At 38.1% G+C, this 18,582-nt stretch overlaps 2 protein-coding genes across 3 annotated transcripts; one reads left to right on the top strand and one right to left on the bottom strand.

The window, feature by feature from the left end:
- The first annotated feature begins 321 nt into the window (after positions 1-321).
- On the top strand, positions 322-4,985 carry LOC103723350 (glutamine synthetase nodule isozyme). The gene is made up of 13 exons (XM_008814244.6): positions 322-491; positions 1,312-1,351; positions 1,491-1,594; positions 1,724-1,772; positions 2,385-2,491; positions 2,672-2,759; positions 3,431-3,559; positions 3,651-3,725; positions 3,857-3,910; positions 4,016-4,053; positions 4,198-4,357; positions 4,448-4,508; positions 4,623-4,985. The coding sequence occupies exons 1-13, from the start codon at positions 418-420 to the stop codon at positions 4,712-4,714; spliced, it is 1,071 nt and encodes a 356-aa protein (XP_008812466.1). The 5' UTR covers positions 322-417; the 3' UTR covers positions 4,715-4,985.
- Positions 4,986-12,836: 7,851 nt separating this feature from the next.
- Positions 12,837-15,309, bottom strand: LOC113461010 (protein FLOURY 1-like). Of its 2 annotated transcripts, none has more exons than XM_039129394.3 (2): positions 15,142-15,296; positions 12,837-15,017 (listed from the first exon to the last, which is right to left on the bottom strand). In XM_039129394.3, the coding sequence occupies exon 2, from the start codon at positions 15,006-15,008 to the stop codon at positions 14,307-14,309; it is 702 nt and encodes a 233-aa protein (XP_038985322.3). In that variant the 5' UTR covers positions 15,009-15,017; positions 15,142-15,296; the 3' UTR covers positions 12,837-14,306. The 2 variants fall into 2 exon arrangements, with proteins under 2 accessions (XP_038985322.3, XP_089786751.1); XM_089930625.1 differs by having other exon boundaries at positions 14,166-15,052; positions 15,142-15,309.
- Positions 15,310-18,582: the final 3,273 nt, after the last annotated feature.

Here is an 18,582-nt window from a genome sequence, read left to right on the forward strand (position 1 = left end):
TTATGAAAAAAATTATGGAGGATAGAAATTGATATTTTTTCTTTAGAAAACTTCTTAATTAAAAATATAATAAATATTATATATAATTTTACTGGTAAAATATATACTTAATTAAATAAATATAAACTATTCTGGGGTGTGCCATTTTTTATTAATTAAATATAATAAATTGTTGTCTCACGCATCATATTTTTAAAAATAATTTTTGACGAGAGAAAAATATTCCCACGCACCAATGATATAAATATGTAATATTTAATAATTTATTATTTTCTTCGATTATGTTTTTTCCTTCCATAGTCTATAGTCCACGATCAATGCACCAGCTTGTTTATATAAACGCTCGGTCATCGCCTCTTCTCCTCCTCGCTGTCTCATCTTTAGATTTTCTTAGGCTCTCTTCTCTTCGACGCAGCCATGTCTCTGCTCTCAGATCTCGTCAACCTCAACCTCTCGGAGACCACGGACAAGATCATAGCCGAGTACATATGGTTGGTTCTTTGCCTCCCCCCTACTTTTTCTGTCATACTTTGGGTTTTTATTTCCGAGTTCTACCTTAAATACCGTTCCTTGATTGACGTTTTAATGGAAAAATCTCCCTTTTTGGCTTGTTTTGGGTTTTCTTGTCATGATTTTGGATTTTTTTTTTGAAGTTCTTTATGCTAGTTTAGTTTGGGGCTGTGGTGGAGGTTTTGTTAGCCTCCCTTTTTCTAATTCTCTATGTTTTCCTTGGAAAAATTGCTCCTTTGTGGTCTTTTTCGAGTTTTTATGACTTGGGTATGATCTATTCTTGGAGCTTCTTCTAATCATTTTCCATGTCAGTTTTTGTTTCGGCTGTGCTCGAGTTTGGTTGGACTTTCTTTTGCAAATCTTTACTCGTTTCTTGTAGTAGCAGTAGTTTACCATATGGTTGGATCCTTTATTTCTTTCCTCATCTTAAGTTTCGATTTTTTTTTTCCTGGTTGATGATAGACTCTGTTCTATTTCTGGTGCTGGTTGAATGTTGTTGAATGCTGTGATACATCAGATCCTCCTTTTGAAGTACCATTTTTTTTCTATTTCTATTTTTGCAATTTGTATCTTCTTCTTTTTTTCCTAATCTTTTCCATTTCGAGTGTTTTCCCCCTCTTAATTTTAGTTGTTTGATTGCTTCTTTTTATTGTCAATTGGTTTCTCCTTGTGTTTCTTTCTGGTGTTGTGCGAAAAACTATACATTTATGCTCCCTCTATTATTTGTTCCAGTTTTTCAAAATAATTATGCATTGATTTCTTACAATTTCGTTTTAATAATCTATTTTCCATGTACAACAGGATTGGAGGATCCGGAATGGATATCCGAAGCAAAGCGAGGGTAAGACAATGCAATCACACTCTAAAATTTCTGAATTAAAATTTCTTGTGTCCTCTTCATGTGAGACTTTGATTTATGCAGTTAAGTTGGGCCAAATCACATTGTTTTTGGTGGAATACTCATCTTTCTTATTGAACAGACTCTGCCGGGGCCTGTCACTGATCCCAGCAAGCTCCCAAAGTGGAACTATGATGGTTCAAGCACAGGTCAAGCTCCTGGTGAGGATAGTGAAGTCATACTATAGTAAGTTTTGCACTTCCGCATCTATACTTTTTATCATTTGATGATGTTTCCAAAGTCAATATCTATAATTCTTCTGGCTATAGTAACTTTGTGCATATCTTCACTTAATGTTTTGATTTGGATGTGTAGTCCTCAAGCCATTTTCAAGGATCCATTTAGGAGGGGGAACAATATTCTTGTAAGATATCGTTTCCTTAAACTTCTTCCAGAAACCTTTGTAACTCCTAATTTATTACCTTTTGGTGTTTGGTTTAAATTTATTGGAATTTCCTTAAGCTGGACACTAAATTTGGATAGAACTCACCAATACTAGCATTTGATTCATCGAAGTTTGCTTCCTTTTGTTCCCTCTATTGTAATTAATGCTTACTCTTTCAAATTATGTGAGTGCATTTCCTTGCTCTGGTGATAACTAATAGCACGAAATTAGTTATTTTGCAAATTAAGGAGGGGAAAACGGAGAGGCTATGGTTTGTATTTGTGTCTCTTGGCTGTCATGCTGCTATATGATATGCATCTAATATTTTACAGGCAAAGAAATTGATTGTGTTGTTCTCATCCACTAGAAATTAATTGAACCTTTCCTTTTTTGCTTGGGGTTTGCAATTACTTTTTACTCCAACCTTCCTACGATACAATTTTTTGTTAAACATATTTTACTCATCAGAGTTTAAATTCCAACTACCATTCTTGTCATCAATTTGGATTATTGTAGGCTATTTAAATTTTTTTTGTCGCATTATTGTTTTCAAATTTACATAATGATATATATATTTCAATCGACATATAGGTCATGTGCGATTGTTATACCCCAGCAGGCGAGCCGATCCCTACAAACAAAAGATTTAATGCTGCTAAGATATTTAGCCATCCTGATGTTGCTGCTGAGGAAACTTGGTATACATCTATATATATATATATATATATATATATATATATATATATATATATATATATATATATATATATATATATATGCTTATGTTGTTATTTGTATTGTCTGATGATTTCAAGGTTTTTCTTATTTTGCTTTCTGGTCATAGTTTGATCTGATATCTCTTTTTAAATTAAAAACAGGTATGGAATAGAGCAGGAGTATACCCTGCTGCAGAAAGATGTCCAATGGCCCCTTGGGTGGCCTGTGGGTGGCTACCCTGGTCCTCAGGTATTAACTTTGAACTGGCTTTAGTTATTTGTTTGAGGGATTTCGTTCCTCTTTCTTGTTTTACAAATTGTTATTATATCTTTTAAGTATAGTCAGATTACATATGCCTTCTTTCTTTCCTTTTCTTTTACTTTTTCTGTTTTAATTGAGTTGTGCCATGCAATTTTGAGGAAATCCTTGTTGGAATATACCCTTTGATGGCTCTCCAACTTTTTTTTTGTTTCAAGAAACCTCTAATCTCTAGCCTCTAGACTTGCTTTGTTAAGTTTAGAGGAACTTTTGGAAAATATGATTAACCACAAGGAAGCATATTTAGGACAAAAGAAACCCATCATGCTTTTGCTGTTTGTGCTGATTTATGATGTTCTGAAACTTTGAAGCTTTCATCATTTATACATTCTTTTAACAACCTTTGTAGTTTCTTTACTCCACGGCACATTATCCATCATATGGAGCCAATTCTGATTTACTTAGAAATTGCCAACTGCTAGTCGATCTTTCTTACCTCAAGCATTTTTTTTTAAGTTCTCGAAGATGAATTTCCTCTTCTCTGCTAGGGTGCTACTATTTTTCAATTTATTCTTTGCTCATTCTGAATCAGAATGACTTTTTTTGTCATATCATGTTTGTACCTCTCATTTAGGTCTAATAAATGTGAATATATGTACCAGGGTCCCTACTATTGTGCTGCAGGTGCAGACAAAGCTTTTGGGCGTGATATCGTTGACTCCCACTACAAAGCTTGTCTGTATGCAGGGATCAACATCAGTGGTATCAATGGTGAAGTTATGCCAGGCCAGGTAACATCAATTTTATCTATTCCCCCCCCCCTTGTTGGAAAGTTGACATGTTGTTCTTTTATGACACTATTTAACATTGCTAATTATACAGTGGGAATTCCAAGTTGGCCCTGCTGTTGGCATATCTGCTGGTGATGAATTGTGGGTTGCTCGCTACATACTGGAGGTAAGTTGCAAACCCCCCTCTGGATAAGATTTAAATAACTTCTACGTTTTGAATCCATATTGCTACGATGAATTTGATTAAATTTACTGTTTCTTCCCTGCTAATTTCTACTTGCTTTTTGCTGTCTGCAGAGGATCACTGAGATTGCAGGCGTGGTTCTCTCCTTCGACCCTAAGCCGATCCAGGTATGATTAGTTCTCTTGTATTCTTTCTGTAATTTGTTTCTTAAAATGTATAATAATTATGAGGTTTGGTACTTGAAATTGTTGCTAAATGTTTGGTGCTATTAGGGTGATTGGAATGGTGCTGGTGCTCACACAAACTACAGGTAATGCAGTTCACCTTGAGTCACAGTTGACATCTTGAATGACTTTGTTTATCTTTGAAGAAAAAGCAAGTCTGCAATTAGCCTTTTTCAGCATTGCAAGTCTTTTTGTGTTCATCTATTTTCCTTTCTATGTTTCACTTTCAGTACCAAATCCATGAGAAGTCATGGCGGGTACGAAATCATAAAGAAAGCTATTGAAAAGCTTGGCTTGAGGCACAAGGAGCACATTTCTGCTTATGGAGAAGGGAACGAGCGCCGCCTCACCGGACGGCATGAGACTGCTGACATCAACACCTTCGTATGGGTATGTGTAGTTCTATTGATCACAATAATGTTCTCGGAGGAATAAATTTCAAAAGAAATGCTTGTTATGATTATTTTGCATTGTTGACAGGGAGTTGCAAACCGTGGTGCATCCATTCGAGTAGGCCGTGAGACTGAGAAGAATGGCAAAGGTCATAATCTTTTACATTTAGCATTCTTAACACTCATTGTTGCATCTGCGACTTCAATATATCATCTGCTACTTTAAACAGGATCATCATACCGAGTATTCTCTTGCTTTTCAGGTTATTTCGAGGATCGGAGGCCAGCATCAAACATGGATCCCTATGTTGTCACTTCCATGATTGCTGAGACTACCATCCTCTGGAAGCCATGAGTTTTGGGATCTTCCACATATTGTGTCTGTGGGATCTGATTTCCGAGGCTTTGCATTGCATTGGGAAGTCTCATCTCTTCATCTGTGGTCTTGATTGGCTTTCTGGTTGTGTTAGGAGTCCAAGGGTGAGTCCTTGTCCTGTTGGAATTTAGTAGTCAGGCAGGTGGGCATATCTGTAACTGATTGTTTCCACCTGCCTTTTGATTTCACTGTATCCCAATAACAGCAGTAATAAATTTAGAGTAATATTGGGACATACTATTTCCCCAAAGGCTTGTAGTCCTATTTGAGTGGTTGCATTTCTGTTCTTTCATTATTGCACCATTTTATTTGAATAAGCAATTATATTTGATCTGTAGTTTTCTATGTATAGAGGTCATACTTTTGAGTTGTAACAATCCAAAACTTTACCAAAAAATCTAGTCATATATAGCCAATATGGGACTAAACATACACCCTTATGAGTCCTTACATCCAAATATTTTTGAAGAAATCTACTTTTGGACTTTTTTGATCCAAAATCTCCTTTACTGGAAAGTCAGTGGATTACCAAATGCTGACCATTATCTTTTCTAAAGTCAAGTATCCATGAGTCTACAAAATATTAGTTTTGTTGAGTATTCCGTTGAACAAATTCTAAGCTCTTCCAATGTAGCTAAAATGAGGCCTCCCACTTTATTTAACTTCTGGGTAGTTTACAATCTTATAATTTTGTCAAATGAGGTCTAAATTCCTGGCCACTTTCTTGAGAGCAATTTCTTTTCTAATTTTCTCTGAGTTGTTGTTTTCTTAATATTCTGAGAAAAGGGATTGGATTTTTATGAATCCTATATGGCATAACAGATCGATGCGCAGCTCAATTTTCTGCACCCTTTCTGGATTGCCTTTTCCTAGTCAATGGTCATAGATGAGCAACAAAGGAGGTTGGTGCAACGAATTCGCGTGTGATGTAATGAGCCACCAAACCTTCTTGTTGGAATGAAGCATTTAAATATCTAAGATTTGAAGAATATGCATGGAAGTTGTTTGAGGAATCTTTTGAATTGCAAATCTAGAGATCGGCGAGGACCGATCATATTCTCTGGCAGGCACGGCCAATTTGTGATGTTATTTATGCTCTTTTGCTGAGATTCTGATCACCCAAAGAGCAATATTGAATTAGCATTGGATGCTACAAGCTATTGTATCATGAAAGGAAGTAGCACAAGACAATTGAAGAGCTTTATTCTAAGACAAACTTAATGCTCTTTACTGTGGGGTCTTGAAGCATGACATGTTCAAAGATGGATCTTGTCCACAGAGTCTTCTTGAAGCAAAAAAATTGAGTTATCCTTACAAACAGGGACCATAGAAAAACTGCTATATAAGAGTGGTATATGGTTCACACAAGCCTAGCATTTTGGTGATAAGGTTTTGAACCATGGATGTGTCCATGTTGGGTGAGCAATCAGGGTGAAGAACTAGCCACAATTTCTCCCAATAATTGTCATAATCTGGCTACAGAAATTAAATGCACATGGACAAATTGGCTTTCAGGCTATGACAGTCCTACCTTTATCTGAGCAGTTTGGTGGCTTAGCTTGTATTCTACTAAAATTCCTCCCCTTGTGATCATATATGCTCATTAGAAGAAGAGAATATTGGGGAAGAAAAATCGTAAGTTGTGGTATAACAATTTTTCGCTAAAAAAGAAAAGCAGTAAATGAACATTTTTCCAAAAGAAAAGGAGGTGTTCCTAACCTCAGCTTATCATCAGTTTTTTCTGATAGATAATAAATAATGTTGTCCTTATCCTTTTAATCTAGAAAATTATGCACACCTTTGGCTAATATAAAAAAGGCCAATAAAGGGAAAAAAAGCTTTTGTGTGTATTGCCATTTTCATTGTAAAGTAATTATAGAGTTGGACTATTCACTTTGAGAAAAAGAGATTTAATGGTTCAAAAGCAATAATAAATCCAAATAATTGAAGATGAAATACATATTGTAGAAAAAATTGAGAAACAAAAATTCGTATAGTTTGATTGTTTCTTGCCTAAGCATTAAGTGGGTAAGAAAATGAATGATTTTAATAGCATAATATAATGTTTTACTATGATTTAATAATCAAAGCGTATTGGATTTAAATCTACATATATTTTAAGATAAGTAAATCATAATGGATGAAGTGGATCTAAATATGCCTATATTTATGCCTATATTTTAAGATAACTGGATCATAATCAATAAAGTGGATTTGTACATTATCATTTAATTTAGGTTCTATTTGGTACCTTTTATTTCTTATTTTTTTCTTAAATAGAAATACAGAATCCGATGTAGCAACATGTTTTGTTTTTTCAATTTCTATTTTTTTATATAACCATCATTATCTTCAGAAAAAGTGGAAGTGAACTTTTACTTCTATTTTTTCAAAAGTCGATTTTCACACCTCTCTCAACCTCTCTACTCGACCTCCCGGTCTTGGATCTATCCTTCCACCTCCTCGAGGCCTTCTCAGCCCTCCTGTTCCTCTTCTGATCCTTCGCATGCCTCCCTACTAGGCCTGCCTCTTCGGTGACTTCCTGTGTTGCTTCACCGCTGTCCTCCTTTGTCCTACCATCTCTTCCTTCATCAGTGCCTGGAGCCTCGTGCATTTTGGAAGAGCTGGTCGGAGAAGATTGAGCACCAATAAAGAACGTTGGAGCTCCAACATGCGGAGTCGAACATGCCAAAAGAAGAGAAGCCCCTCCAATTATCAGCCCTTTGAAGACCCACCATCGGTCCTCTTCATCCATTCTGAGCATCCATCGGTCTGGTCGAGCATGCCCCCATTCGAGCAGCTCTTTAACTATCGTATCTAGAATAAAATAAATAAACAGATGATACTTATTCACCTGAATCTATAATTTAAACTTCTCTTGTACACTTAAGAGCTGTATAAATGTTTAGGAGAACACAGTTGCATTTACATAACTAATAGAAAGAAGAAAGATGAGAAATTTATGATTTCCATACATACTTGGTTTTATTTGAGAGCTTTAGCATATTTGAGTCAAACAACAATTTCTTTGTGAATTTTTTATTTAGTCAACATGTGCAAGAATTGAAAATTCATACCATCAATTATGTTCAACAATAAAAAATATTTAATAACTATATATATACACACACACTTTTAGTGGATGCATTTTTTTTTTTTTTCGGTACAACGGCTGCTCATATAGCCCTTACATGAGTACAGCTAGCAGAATCAAGCAAAAGAAAGTGACGTAGAGGAGGAGGGATAGTTGTCACACTCGTCCATAGGACCTCTTCGGAGTGCCGAGCCACAAAGGAGGCAATCCAGTCAACAGTTTTGCTCGCCTCCCAGTACACATGAGCAGCCTGAAAGAAGCCCAAATCCATGACCAGACTGCGGATATCACGAAGCAGCAGGTGACCATCCCGAGACCGACCCTCGTCCCATATCCAGTTGATCACCGAGATGGAATCCTCGTCGAGGCATATACTGTCTGCGCCGAGTACGCACCTCGCAAAGGTGATGCCCTCCCATGCTGCCCACAACTCCACCCCTATGGTGGTCAAGCCGAAGATGCACCACCCACCAGTTGCAACCAATCTAGTGTCATCATCCCAGATCACAAAACTCACACCTCCATAGGCTCCATCTGCCGATGCACTACCGTCGAAGTTCACCTTGAGATGGCCAAGGAGTGAGGGCTCCCAAGGGACAAAGATAAATTTGGACGCTGTGTCAACGGAGCGGGGGTCCCAGATGTCCCTGGCTATCCCAGATGAGACCGTAGCAGAAGCCGAAGTGATCTTCGTGGCATGAAGAAAGGCTCTCTCCACCACTGTCCTCGGTGCCGACCTCCTGCCCTTAAAGAGATGGGTGTTCCTGCCAACCAGATATGATAGGCCAGGCATGCACATGTGCCCCACTCGGTGGATGCATGTTTTATAACTACGTCTTTGAAACTAAAATCATCTGTTTCTTTCTGGTTCTTTAGCTGTCAGTTCATTAAATCTCTCTAGAATGCTATGAGGAAAAAGCTGGGAATCTTGGTGACCAGCCAGTCTACCATCATTATGGATTGATTGGAGAAGAAAAAGGGTGCCAGATGAGATGAGAACTCTAGGATTAGATTGTGGGGGCCCTTTGCTGGTGCATTTAGAGGGAAAGAACTCTGGGATTAGATGCTAAAATGCAAGTTTTGTCACGCATTATAGTTCGAAGTATCTAAACCTATAAAAAATTTTGACCTACAAACAACATATCTAACAAGACAGTGGCAAGTGAAACTATTCATTTTTAAGATAAAAGTTGGGGTGCAAACAACATTACTGATTGAGTTGAGACACTATCACCAAGTTTCACTCCTCAACATTTCTAAAATAAATTAATGACGCAGATCTTCAATTACTGTAACCCATATTTGATCTCTTATTTCAAAGAGTTAACAAGAAGTGGTAGCCCAACTTGTTTATTTTTTCATTTGAGATATGGGCAATCAATACTCCTCACATGCTACCATGCGTTAACCAAACTTACATTACAGCAAATTCAAAATTGCTGAGTGCATAAGAAGAAAAAAGAAGCAAAAAGAAGATACTGAAATTCCTAGAGTCCCAGATGTTATTGTTATTGCCAACAACAGCAACTGTACGAACGTCAAACATGTTTATCCCCAGGCTTTGAAGAACAATGCAGCAACATCACCATTGCCTACCCTCTTGGCACCAAAGAAATGTTTCAGAGGTGGCTTCAAACTTAACGCAATGGTACATTCCAATCTGTCATGCATTCCAGATTCACTCAAAACTAGTCCATTTTTGATCAAATACAAGTGGCCTAGGTTGATGACTTCACCCAAAAACAAAAAGGTCCCTCTCTTTTTTTTTTTCATAACAAAAAAGAGAGAAAAGATCGGTGTTCCATAACAAGCTCATGGTGGGTTTACTCTTTTTGCAAGCAACAGCCAGAAGTAACTCTTGTATAATGATTAATGACCTTAGATATCCGAAAGAACCAGTAGCGCTGCTACAATGTGACCAATGGATTTGGATGTTGCTGATAGAAAGGATGATATATTTTCTAAGACATCTTGTTGCATAATTCTACCGTTCATGTGATTGCTCTCTCTTTTGCGGGAAGTGATAACCAGATTCTGTAGCTTATTGGATGAGAGAGAGAATCTAGAATTACTATTGCCGCAAAATCCGGACCGAGGTTGGAGTGTAGCTCGGACAACCCTGGAGTCGGCTAGAACCGAGCTGAGCAGGCTGGTTGAGGCGCGTTGGGATCGGCTTCCTCTGAGGATGGGCTGCAAGAAGTTTGCTTGCTGGAATATTTCTGATGGGGGACCATCCGAGGCCTAAGTCAAAATAAAGAAGCAATAGTATAAAAGAAAAATAATTTCAGCAGAGTGTGGTCTTTGTGAGTAGTATCACATGCGTGCGTGTACATGTATATGCGTATGCATACCTAAGGTCCCCTAGACTGCCCTTTTATATAGGAGAGCCCATTTTATCGTTATCCGAGCTGATGTGGCATGTACTGATGGCCAGATAACAGCCGGTAGTACAGTCACGGTGTGGGAACCAGTCCACGTGAGCGATGTGCAACACTAATCAGGTGCGGATTATTGTGCTGCCATGTTTGCGGGCTGCCAAAGTTGTCGATTGTTAGGACTGTCAACCCTTGTCAACACGTGCTGATTGTTCTCCTTGACTGATTGGTTTCTCAGCCGGCGGCTCCTCGGCTAGTGGTTCATCGACCGATCATCTCTTCGGGTGGGGCCGAAGTCCTTCTCCTTGGTTGGTGGCTGCTCGGCTGGAGCCGAAGTTGTTCCTCTCGGTTTATGTTAGAGATTAGTGAGGTAGGTCTAGCCTGAGGTCAAGATGACCAATATTTTCCCCATTAGTATTCTTGTTTACAAAATGGTACTGGGGGTACTCTTCCTTCTTTCATGATGACTATCTCAGATCTTGTTGTAGGTGAATTCTCATTCAAAAAATGCCATAGATGCTTGTTTAGGCTTGTTACAGGGACTTTTTAGGGTAGTGGAGATTATAAATAAGCCTAAAGCTGACTGCTACTGCAAAAAATGACAACTGAGATTTTACCTATTCGGATACCACTTATAATTCTTGCAGAGGGTTGTAATTTGCTTCTGCTTGAAATCAGTGTTTTCCTCTGCTAAAAACTGAAGCAAAGAAATTGTGCAAACACTTTATACACTCTCACACAACCATTCTGCCCATATCATCACCTGTTGCTATGATAGCAGCACAGAGTTGTCACTCAGTCATTCTTAACTAGATTAATAACAGAAATATGATGAAGCTCTGCCGATGTTCTATAGAGAAGTACTATTGCAAGTCTGTGTATTCATCTTTGGGGAAACCCTAAAGAGTCATCTCCATGCATGCAATTGATTCTCATCATCATGTGTGAAAACTGTTACAGTGGTAGAAGTGACAGCAGGACTTGCATATAACGCCCTGCCACTTCTGTATCAGCTCGCCGTTGAGCCAAGTTATCAGACATGCTACCAAGAAGAGACTAATTATGGATTCTCTAGATGTGCTCCACCAGATAAGATCTCTAGGTATATATATTCAAGGAACACCTGGGTATTTTGATCCTAAATTCTTCAATGCTTCATAGCTCATACAGGACAATGAATTGAGATATGTATGTTTAAAGATTTCAAGTTAGTGTGCTGGATTTGCTGAAGTGAAAAAACCACAATGTTTCGTATATGAAGATAAATCTAGCTATGTACTTTCTCCAACAGTTGAAAGACTTATGACATGTGAATTGATTTTCTAAAATTTTTAGGAAGGGAAGAGGAAGAAAGGTTAAATGAAAGATCAAAGATAGAGGCAACCCAAGAAAGACATGACAAATATCCCATAGCTTGCTCAACCACAAAGAAAAGAAAAGAAAAGAAAAGGAGAAAAAAAGTTGAGGAATAATGATGCTTGATCACTGATCAGGCAATATAGTTAGGAGAAAAAGAATCCATGCAGTCACTAACTTGTCCACGGTGAAGTTGTTCCTTTGTAAGCATATTAGGTATCCTGATAGCTCTGTAAGGGCCTTTCTTCCATCTCTTTGGCTGCAAGCATCGTAGGTAGATAGTAACCACAACTAGGAAGCCTGAACTATAATTTACTCCACTAGAGAGTAACTTAGTCACATATGGGTAGTTTTTAAGTTAAATAAATAATGTGTACATAGACAATCAAGATGGTTCATGATTCAGATGTTTTAACTATAAGAGATGTAACAGTTCAACAATAAGAATTTGGTTAAGCAATAAGCCTTAATTAAAGAAAGAAAATAAATTCCTGATGTTGAATTGTAGAAAGCTAAACACCTAGCCCCCCTAATTGCAAATTTTGTTCAAGGTGCTCAATGCTTTCATAATTGTGAAAGAATGGGTTGTAATATTAAAATACTAGTTTTTGGATTAAGCATTAAGCTTTCTGATGATTCATCAAAGAAAGAAAGCAAAACCTCTAGCACCTGTAATTTCAAATTTTGTTTAAGGTGCTCAATGGTCACATAAATATAAAAAGACAAAGGAAATATATATGTAATATTAAAACAGTAGTTTGACTTGACTTGGCCCTTAACAAGTTGAGCAGATTCATCTGACTTGAGTTGACCACTGAAGTTTTTACCTGTGGTTTTATCCTCCTAAAGACTGTATGCATCTAACAAAGTTACTGGGCCTTCCTGAAATACAGGTGAAGCAGAGTTCGGATCTGATGGATATTTATGATAATGAATAAAAAGTAAAAAAAAAAACAATGGAATATTCTTAGACGCAAAAAGACCCAAAGGTAAACTTACATATCACTTTTAAAGGCATGGAAATTACATAAAAATAATCATTTATTAGAGATTCCACATATCAATGACAGAAAATCAATAGAATGAAAAGGGTAATGTATTGTACTGGCCTAGGATCTGCAAAACCAATTGAAAGTAAGCTTCAAAACAAATTAGCTGTAATATTCGTATGAATCACTATGAGCAGCCACTAAATGTGATGATTCCTGGAGTAGATAAATATAGCAATATGGTAGATCCTGTTAGTTTGCATTTCAGAAAAAAAAAGAAAAAAAAAGAAAAAAAAAACTGTACTTGATCAAATATTGGAATAATTTCTTGATCCCTCAACAAAAAGTCAAAATACACTTCCACTGCACCCACTTCCAGATTTAGTGGGTCTCTAAAATTGGAACAAAAAGTAGCAATATTCAGAGAGATTACATTCACCTTATGGTAGAAAAACAACATGAGTTGAAACTGTAACTCTAGATGTCTGACATGAATTGCTCCCTGTAGCCTCAAAAGTTGATTACTTTCTGATGTATATCTGTTTGGCCTCATTGAACCAGCAAATATTCAACTCACCACTAAAGAAAACTATAGCTGAACCAAGCCAGATTATAATCCCAGACAATAAACTTCAGTAAACTGGGATTCTGTTTCTGATCAACTTTCTTGCAAGTCTTAAAGAACAATGGGAAATAAACTCAGATTCTGTTTTTGGCCAACTTTCTTGCAAGTCTTAAGGAACAATGGAGAACAAGTTATAACATGTATTAATTTCTCTGTCAACCACCCTAAAGTATTATTGGCATCAGATATGAAGATTAAGGAAAGTAAATGCATGCAATTTTCTGCCAAATATAAAAAGAACCTCGCAAACTTAACAAGGTACTATGGGATTGGTGTTGAATGAATATTGAGTTCTACATCCATTATCTTGTACCAAATGGAAGGAACAATTCAAAACAATCGGTCATTCCTGCAATCCAATTTAGATTTTTTTTTTTCCAGACATTTTTTTTTCAATGCCTGGACTGTTTCCCAACCAATTCAAATAGTCTCTATATGTCTTCTATCTGTTCCTCAAGTTTGTTATCATCTGCTGCAAGTTCACTTCAACAAAAAGTTAAAGAACCTCAAATTATCAAATATATAATATTTCAGATAAAGTTACTAAGTGCATCCTTATAAATTGTGTACTTTCAGATGTTTGCTCTGATCAGCAGTGCAATTAAATGTTCAAATTGAGCCAAGAAATACTAAAGTCACTCTAAATGATTTGAGATCAATTCACTTCATGCAACCTCATTAAGTTTTGCATGCTCTGATGTTTACTCTAATAAGCAATGCTGTTAAATGCTTATTAATCAGACATTCATGTCATTGCCTCCCATAGAGATTAACAAACCCCAGAAGTGAACTTCTCAAATTTGGGAATCCATTTGTCAGTCAAGTCTTACAACTCTTTCAAGAACAGGAAGGGGCATGGATAACATGTTTTAGTGCCTCTCTAGATCACATAAAAACAAACTATTGGCACCACATATGAATATTCAAATAAGGCAGTTCATGTGTAAGTTTTTTTATCAAGTATAAACCTATTGATCTAAAACCTTGCAAACTTACGATAGCTGATGGGATTTAGCTTCAAAAACTGAGTTGTCCATTTGCCAGTCCATCCAAGATGAAGTGAATGAACAATCTAGACCCACCATCATCCCTCCATTACTTGAAAGATGGCAGGGTTTTTCAAGAACTGGCCTCACTCTCCATAGCCTCGATCTTCTGCCCACCTACTCGAATCTCCCCTCTTCTCCGATTCAAGTTTCTCTATATGCCACTGCAATTGCTCGATGTATTGCTGATCATACGCCTTCTTCTGTTCAGCTATTTCACGGTACTGCCTCGCCTCTCTCTCCACAAAATTTTTCTCATTTTGAAGCCAAAAAATCTTTGCCATTGCCTCTTCGGCAGCAGAGGCGGCAGCTATCCTTTCCTTCTCCAATTCCCTGACCGCCTTAGCCCGAATCACCTTTCTCAACTTCATTACCTCATCTCCATCATCCCCTTCTTCCTCTTTACCATCTTCATCCCCTTCTTCCTCCTCGGACTCATCCAATAAATCGCTCACCCCCTCTCTACCATTGCAATTCCTATATCCCCATTTCGGCGAACCTATTGTGTCCACAACAGGCTCCTCGCTCCCCTTGGAACACCTGGAACACCCACATACACGGAGCTCCTCAAACCTTCGAACAAGGCGCCACACGCTGAACCCCAAGAACAGCAGAGAAAACAACACAAGGGGGCAATAAATGGCAGCACAAGGGGGGAAATCAAGAGAACGAAGCGCCAAGTTCCAGCCTTGAAATGAAGGAGGGCCCCAAAGAAGTGCCAGGAATCCAAACTCGAACGCCCGAAGGAAGAGGCGGCCTCCCCAGGCTCGCAAGTGGGTTCTGTCCATGCTCCACTTCTGGAACCCAAAGCTCAATTTTGTGAACACCATTGCTGACAGGAAGCATGCTTTGCGAACTAAGAAGCGATTTGGGAGTGAATATAAATGCAATTATATACGGAAGAAAGACAGAAAATGTTACCTTCTGGTAGAACTTTATAGAAACAAAATTTATATTTTGCCATATTTCCTCCAGTAAAAATCAAATTGGGATAGAAAGACCATTGGTATCCTCTTTGATCGAGATATGATAGCTGATTACCGAGGGATGGGGGCTTGGACTGATGTTGGTACCAATGAAATGATGTAACGGAAAACTTAAAAGATCATGGAAGGGAGAAATTATTTCCTAAACCCGGTCTATGCTATAGACCGAGCCCATAGCAGCCCGCCATGTTGGCCTTTGTTTCCACCTAATACAATAATCAGAATTCTTGCCTCTTCTTCCCTTTCAGCTTGGTTACAAGGCAAGCCTCAAAATTTGACATAAGCTCAGCTTATTATTCTTTTGAACAAGCCTAAACAAGCTAATTTCTATGCTTGAGTACTCCTAGCTTTGAGCTTGCTTGCAGCCTTTTGGCACTTTGAAAAGCTCATCATGTTCCAAGTTGATCGCTGATGAGGAAAATGCTTGGATGAAGGAGGGAAGGGGCTAAATGTAAGGGTTTTGAGCTGACTAAAGAGAGTGTATTTTATGACTCTTTAAGTATATCTCGGTAGTAAAAAGGTCTTGGAAGCTTTACTCTAATTGATCCTACCAACCTACACAAGTTTGGATCCACTCTTATATCTACAGGGACTAGTTCAATCACCTATCATCCACTCATCTGCCATTGGTGGGTGATTGAGCAAAAAATTGAATAACGAGTAAGCCCAATCCGAGCAAGATATTTTGTCACCAAGATGCACAGGGAGTTTTTTTTAGACTAGAAAACCTACTAGCTCTACGACTCCATAAAATTATATAATAAGAGCTTAAAGTTCTTGTTTTTTAATTGGAAATAATTTTTTTTTATCCTACGGGTGTTTTTACATCTCACCAATCAAGAAGGAGAAAAGAAGCATTCAATAAGAAGCAATAACTTGGAGAGAAGACAATAAGCCTTTTTTTTTTTCTTTCTTTGATGGTTTTCAAGAATTTGTCACGCTTACCCTAAAAGAAAAAGGCCCTCAAAGTGGTGAAACTGGAAATGGAAGAAAAGAACGATGGGTTGATGATGGACTCTTCTGAGATACAAGCGAAAAAGGTGAAGCTAAAGCCCGACGATATTATGGTTAAGAAGAAGAATCAAAAGAAGACGACATCCATAAAGAAGAAGAAGAAGATGAAGGCCTCGAGCAACCCTAGCACTAAAAACAAGAATTTTTTTGACGAAAACTGCATCCGGTAGTGAGCTCCTCATCGACTTTGCAAGACTATGTATCTTATCCTAAGTCTAAGTTAGAATCGAATGCCGAGCACAGTGACTTAGCCAAAATTACCTGGTTACGTGAAAGCTAAGCCAGCACCTAAGTTATGCAGTTCGGATTCTGTTAGCCGAGCACAAAAATCCAACACAAGATACAAAGCAAGACAAGCTCGGCTTGAAGCCATTAGCTCCAATGATATGAGAGGTGCATCCTACTCGGCACATACACCTTCATGAATATTTGGCTGTAGCATGGGACGATCGACAACTCGGATACTTCCTTCGCTCGAGCCGAAGAACAACTCAAACTCGAAAGTCGGGGAGCAAATGATGAGAGGCAAAATGGATCGTCCTACTCCAGTGTGGAACCACCCAATTTCTGCCGAGCAGACCTTAGAGCCGAGCAGGTCGGGCCCTGCTATGAGTCGAGCCAACCTCAAATTATATCAGGCCTAGGGTCGACCCCATCTCTACATGAGCCGGCCCCTTAATAACATGAGTCGACCCCCGCAGTCATAGATCGACCCTTAGGCAGACCTCGGTTCTGCTAAGAGCCAGGCCGACCTCGGCTAGAGGCCAAGCCAACCTCGGACCCCACCGAAGGCTGCCGACCTCGGTCGTATCATCCTTAATCCCGTCGAAGATCCTGCATATCTTCAGAACCCATATTCAAACAAATCTGGAAAAACATCTTCCGAATCCTCCGCCTGCGAAATTGATCTTCATGATTCATGCCGTCTCCAGCTAATGGCTAGCTAATCATAGCTCGGCTCGAGGTTTCAGGTAACGACCGAGACCCTCACCTTTTAAAAAGAGGAGGGAAAGGGCCTAAGGGAGCCATTAAAAAGCAATACAAAGCAATTTAAAACACTCAGAAACCTCTCCAAAAACTTTGCTAATTTAACCATTGGAGGTACACCGGTGCGCAAGAGGTGGCTCTCTTTCTCCGTCCCGGCCGGCGGCTTTTCAGATTCCTCCGGCGTGGTCACCTTTAGGCCAAATTTCAACCACAACAATGCCAATAAGAAAAAATAATACTCAGTGATATAAGTTGTTATGTGATCTCTAAAATCACTCTAACAAGATCACGCTAATAAAGAAAAATTATACTAATCGAAATAGGATCACGCTAACAAAAAAAATAAAATGGGCTGATACAGATTGTTACGTGATTCCTAATTAAAATTATTCTAACATTCCTCCTCAAACTTAAGATGATACTATAAGTGCCAACTTGAGTTCGAAAACTAGATCACGAATATACCTAAAAACTGGCGTATTAGATCAGGAGTTGAAATAATAGCTTAGAAGCTGATATAGCAGATTAGGAGTTGACATAATAACTCAAAAGCCGATAAGGCAGACTGATGTATCTAACTAATGTGACAGACTGACATGTCTGTCGATGTGGCCGATTGACTTGTCTGATATGTGGCAGCGAGAAGATACATAAGAGATGATAGATGTAGTGAGGACAAAGCTTAGAGAGAAGGCAACCAAAGGTTGACCATCCTCATAAACGGAGGCATCATTGAAAAGGAGCAATTGGCTTCAAACTGGAGAGGCAGCAAATAAAACTGGAGATGAAGAGAATGGGGCGCCTGAGCGACGATGAGGAGAGACGACTGAAGATCTACTAATGAGATCAATATTGATTCATTAGGAAACAGATCTATGAAGAAATAGAGGATCTGTGGAGAAATAGAGGAACTATGGATCCACCAAAAAATAGAGAATTTTCGGATGTTGATTCATCCGAGAATAGAGATCGATAGATCGGCAATGGGGGTCTTCAAAGCTTCTAGACATGGCGACGACGACCACTACAAAGGTGGAAGAAATGATGGCAATAGGTTACGTGATCGGTGGCTCTAATATTATGTTAAAAATTTTGTAGAATCGGAGGAAAACAAAAAAAAAAGAAAAAAATAATTTTATTTCTTTGTTTCATCAAATTCGGCACATCTTAGGAGTTATATATACTTGTATACAGACTCTATACGGAAAAAAAAATATAGGTTGATATGGCATTATGTTAATAAAGAAAAATAATACTCACTAATATAAGTTGTTATGTGATCTCTAAAATTATTCTAACAAGATCATTCTAACAAAGAAAAATAATACTTGACTGCAAATTAATTTTATGATTTATCAAACTGAAAAAAAGGAAA

The sequence above is a fragment of the Phoenix dactylifera genome, chromosome 5 (genome assembly GCF_051530095.1).
Source record: "Phoenix dactylifera cultivar Ajwa chromosome 5, Ajwa_hap1_PhDact_Kaust_v1.1, whole genome shotgun sequence".
Lineage (NCBI taxonomy): Eukaryota > Viridiplantae > Streptophyta > Magnoliopsida > Arecales > Arecaceae > Phoenix > Phoenix dactylifera.

Coding starts and splice junctions, on each gene's coding strand:
- LOC103723350 (XM_008814244.6), top strand. CDS start 418: ATGTCTCTGCTCTCAGATCTCGTCAACCTCAACCTCTCGGAGACCACG. Junction 492..1,311: donor ATCATAGCCGAGTACATATG/GTTGGTTCTTTG, acceptor CATGTACAACAG/GATTGGAGGATCCGGAATGG. Junction 1,352..1,490: donor ATATCCGAAGCAAAGCGAGG/GTAAGACAATGC, acceptor CTTATTGAACAG/ACTCTGCCGGGGCCTGTCAC.
- LOC113461010 (XM_089930625.1), bottom strand. CDS start 15,184: ATGGCAAAATATAAATTTTGTTTCTATAAAGTTCTACCAGAAG. Junction 15,053..15,141: donor CTATAAAGTTCTACCAGAAG/GTAACATTTTCT, acceptor GCTTCCTGTCAG/CAATGGTGTTCACAAAATTG.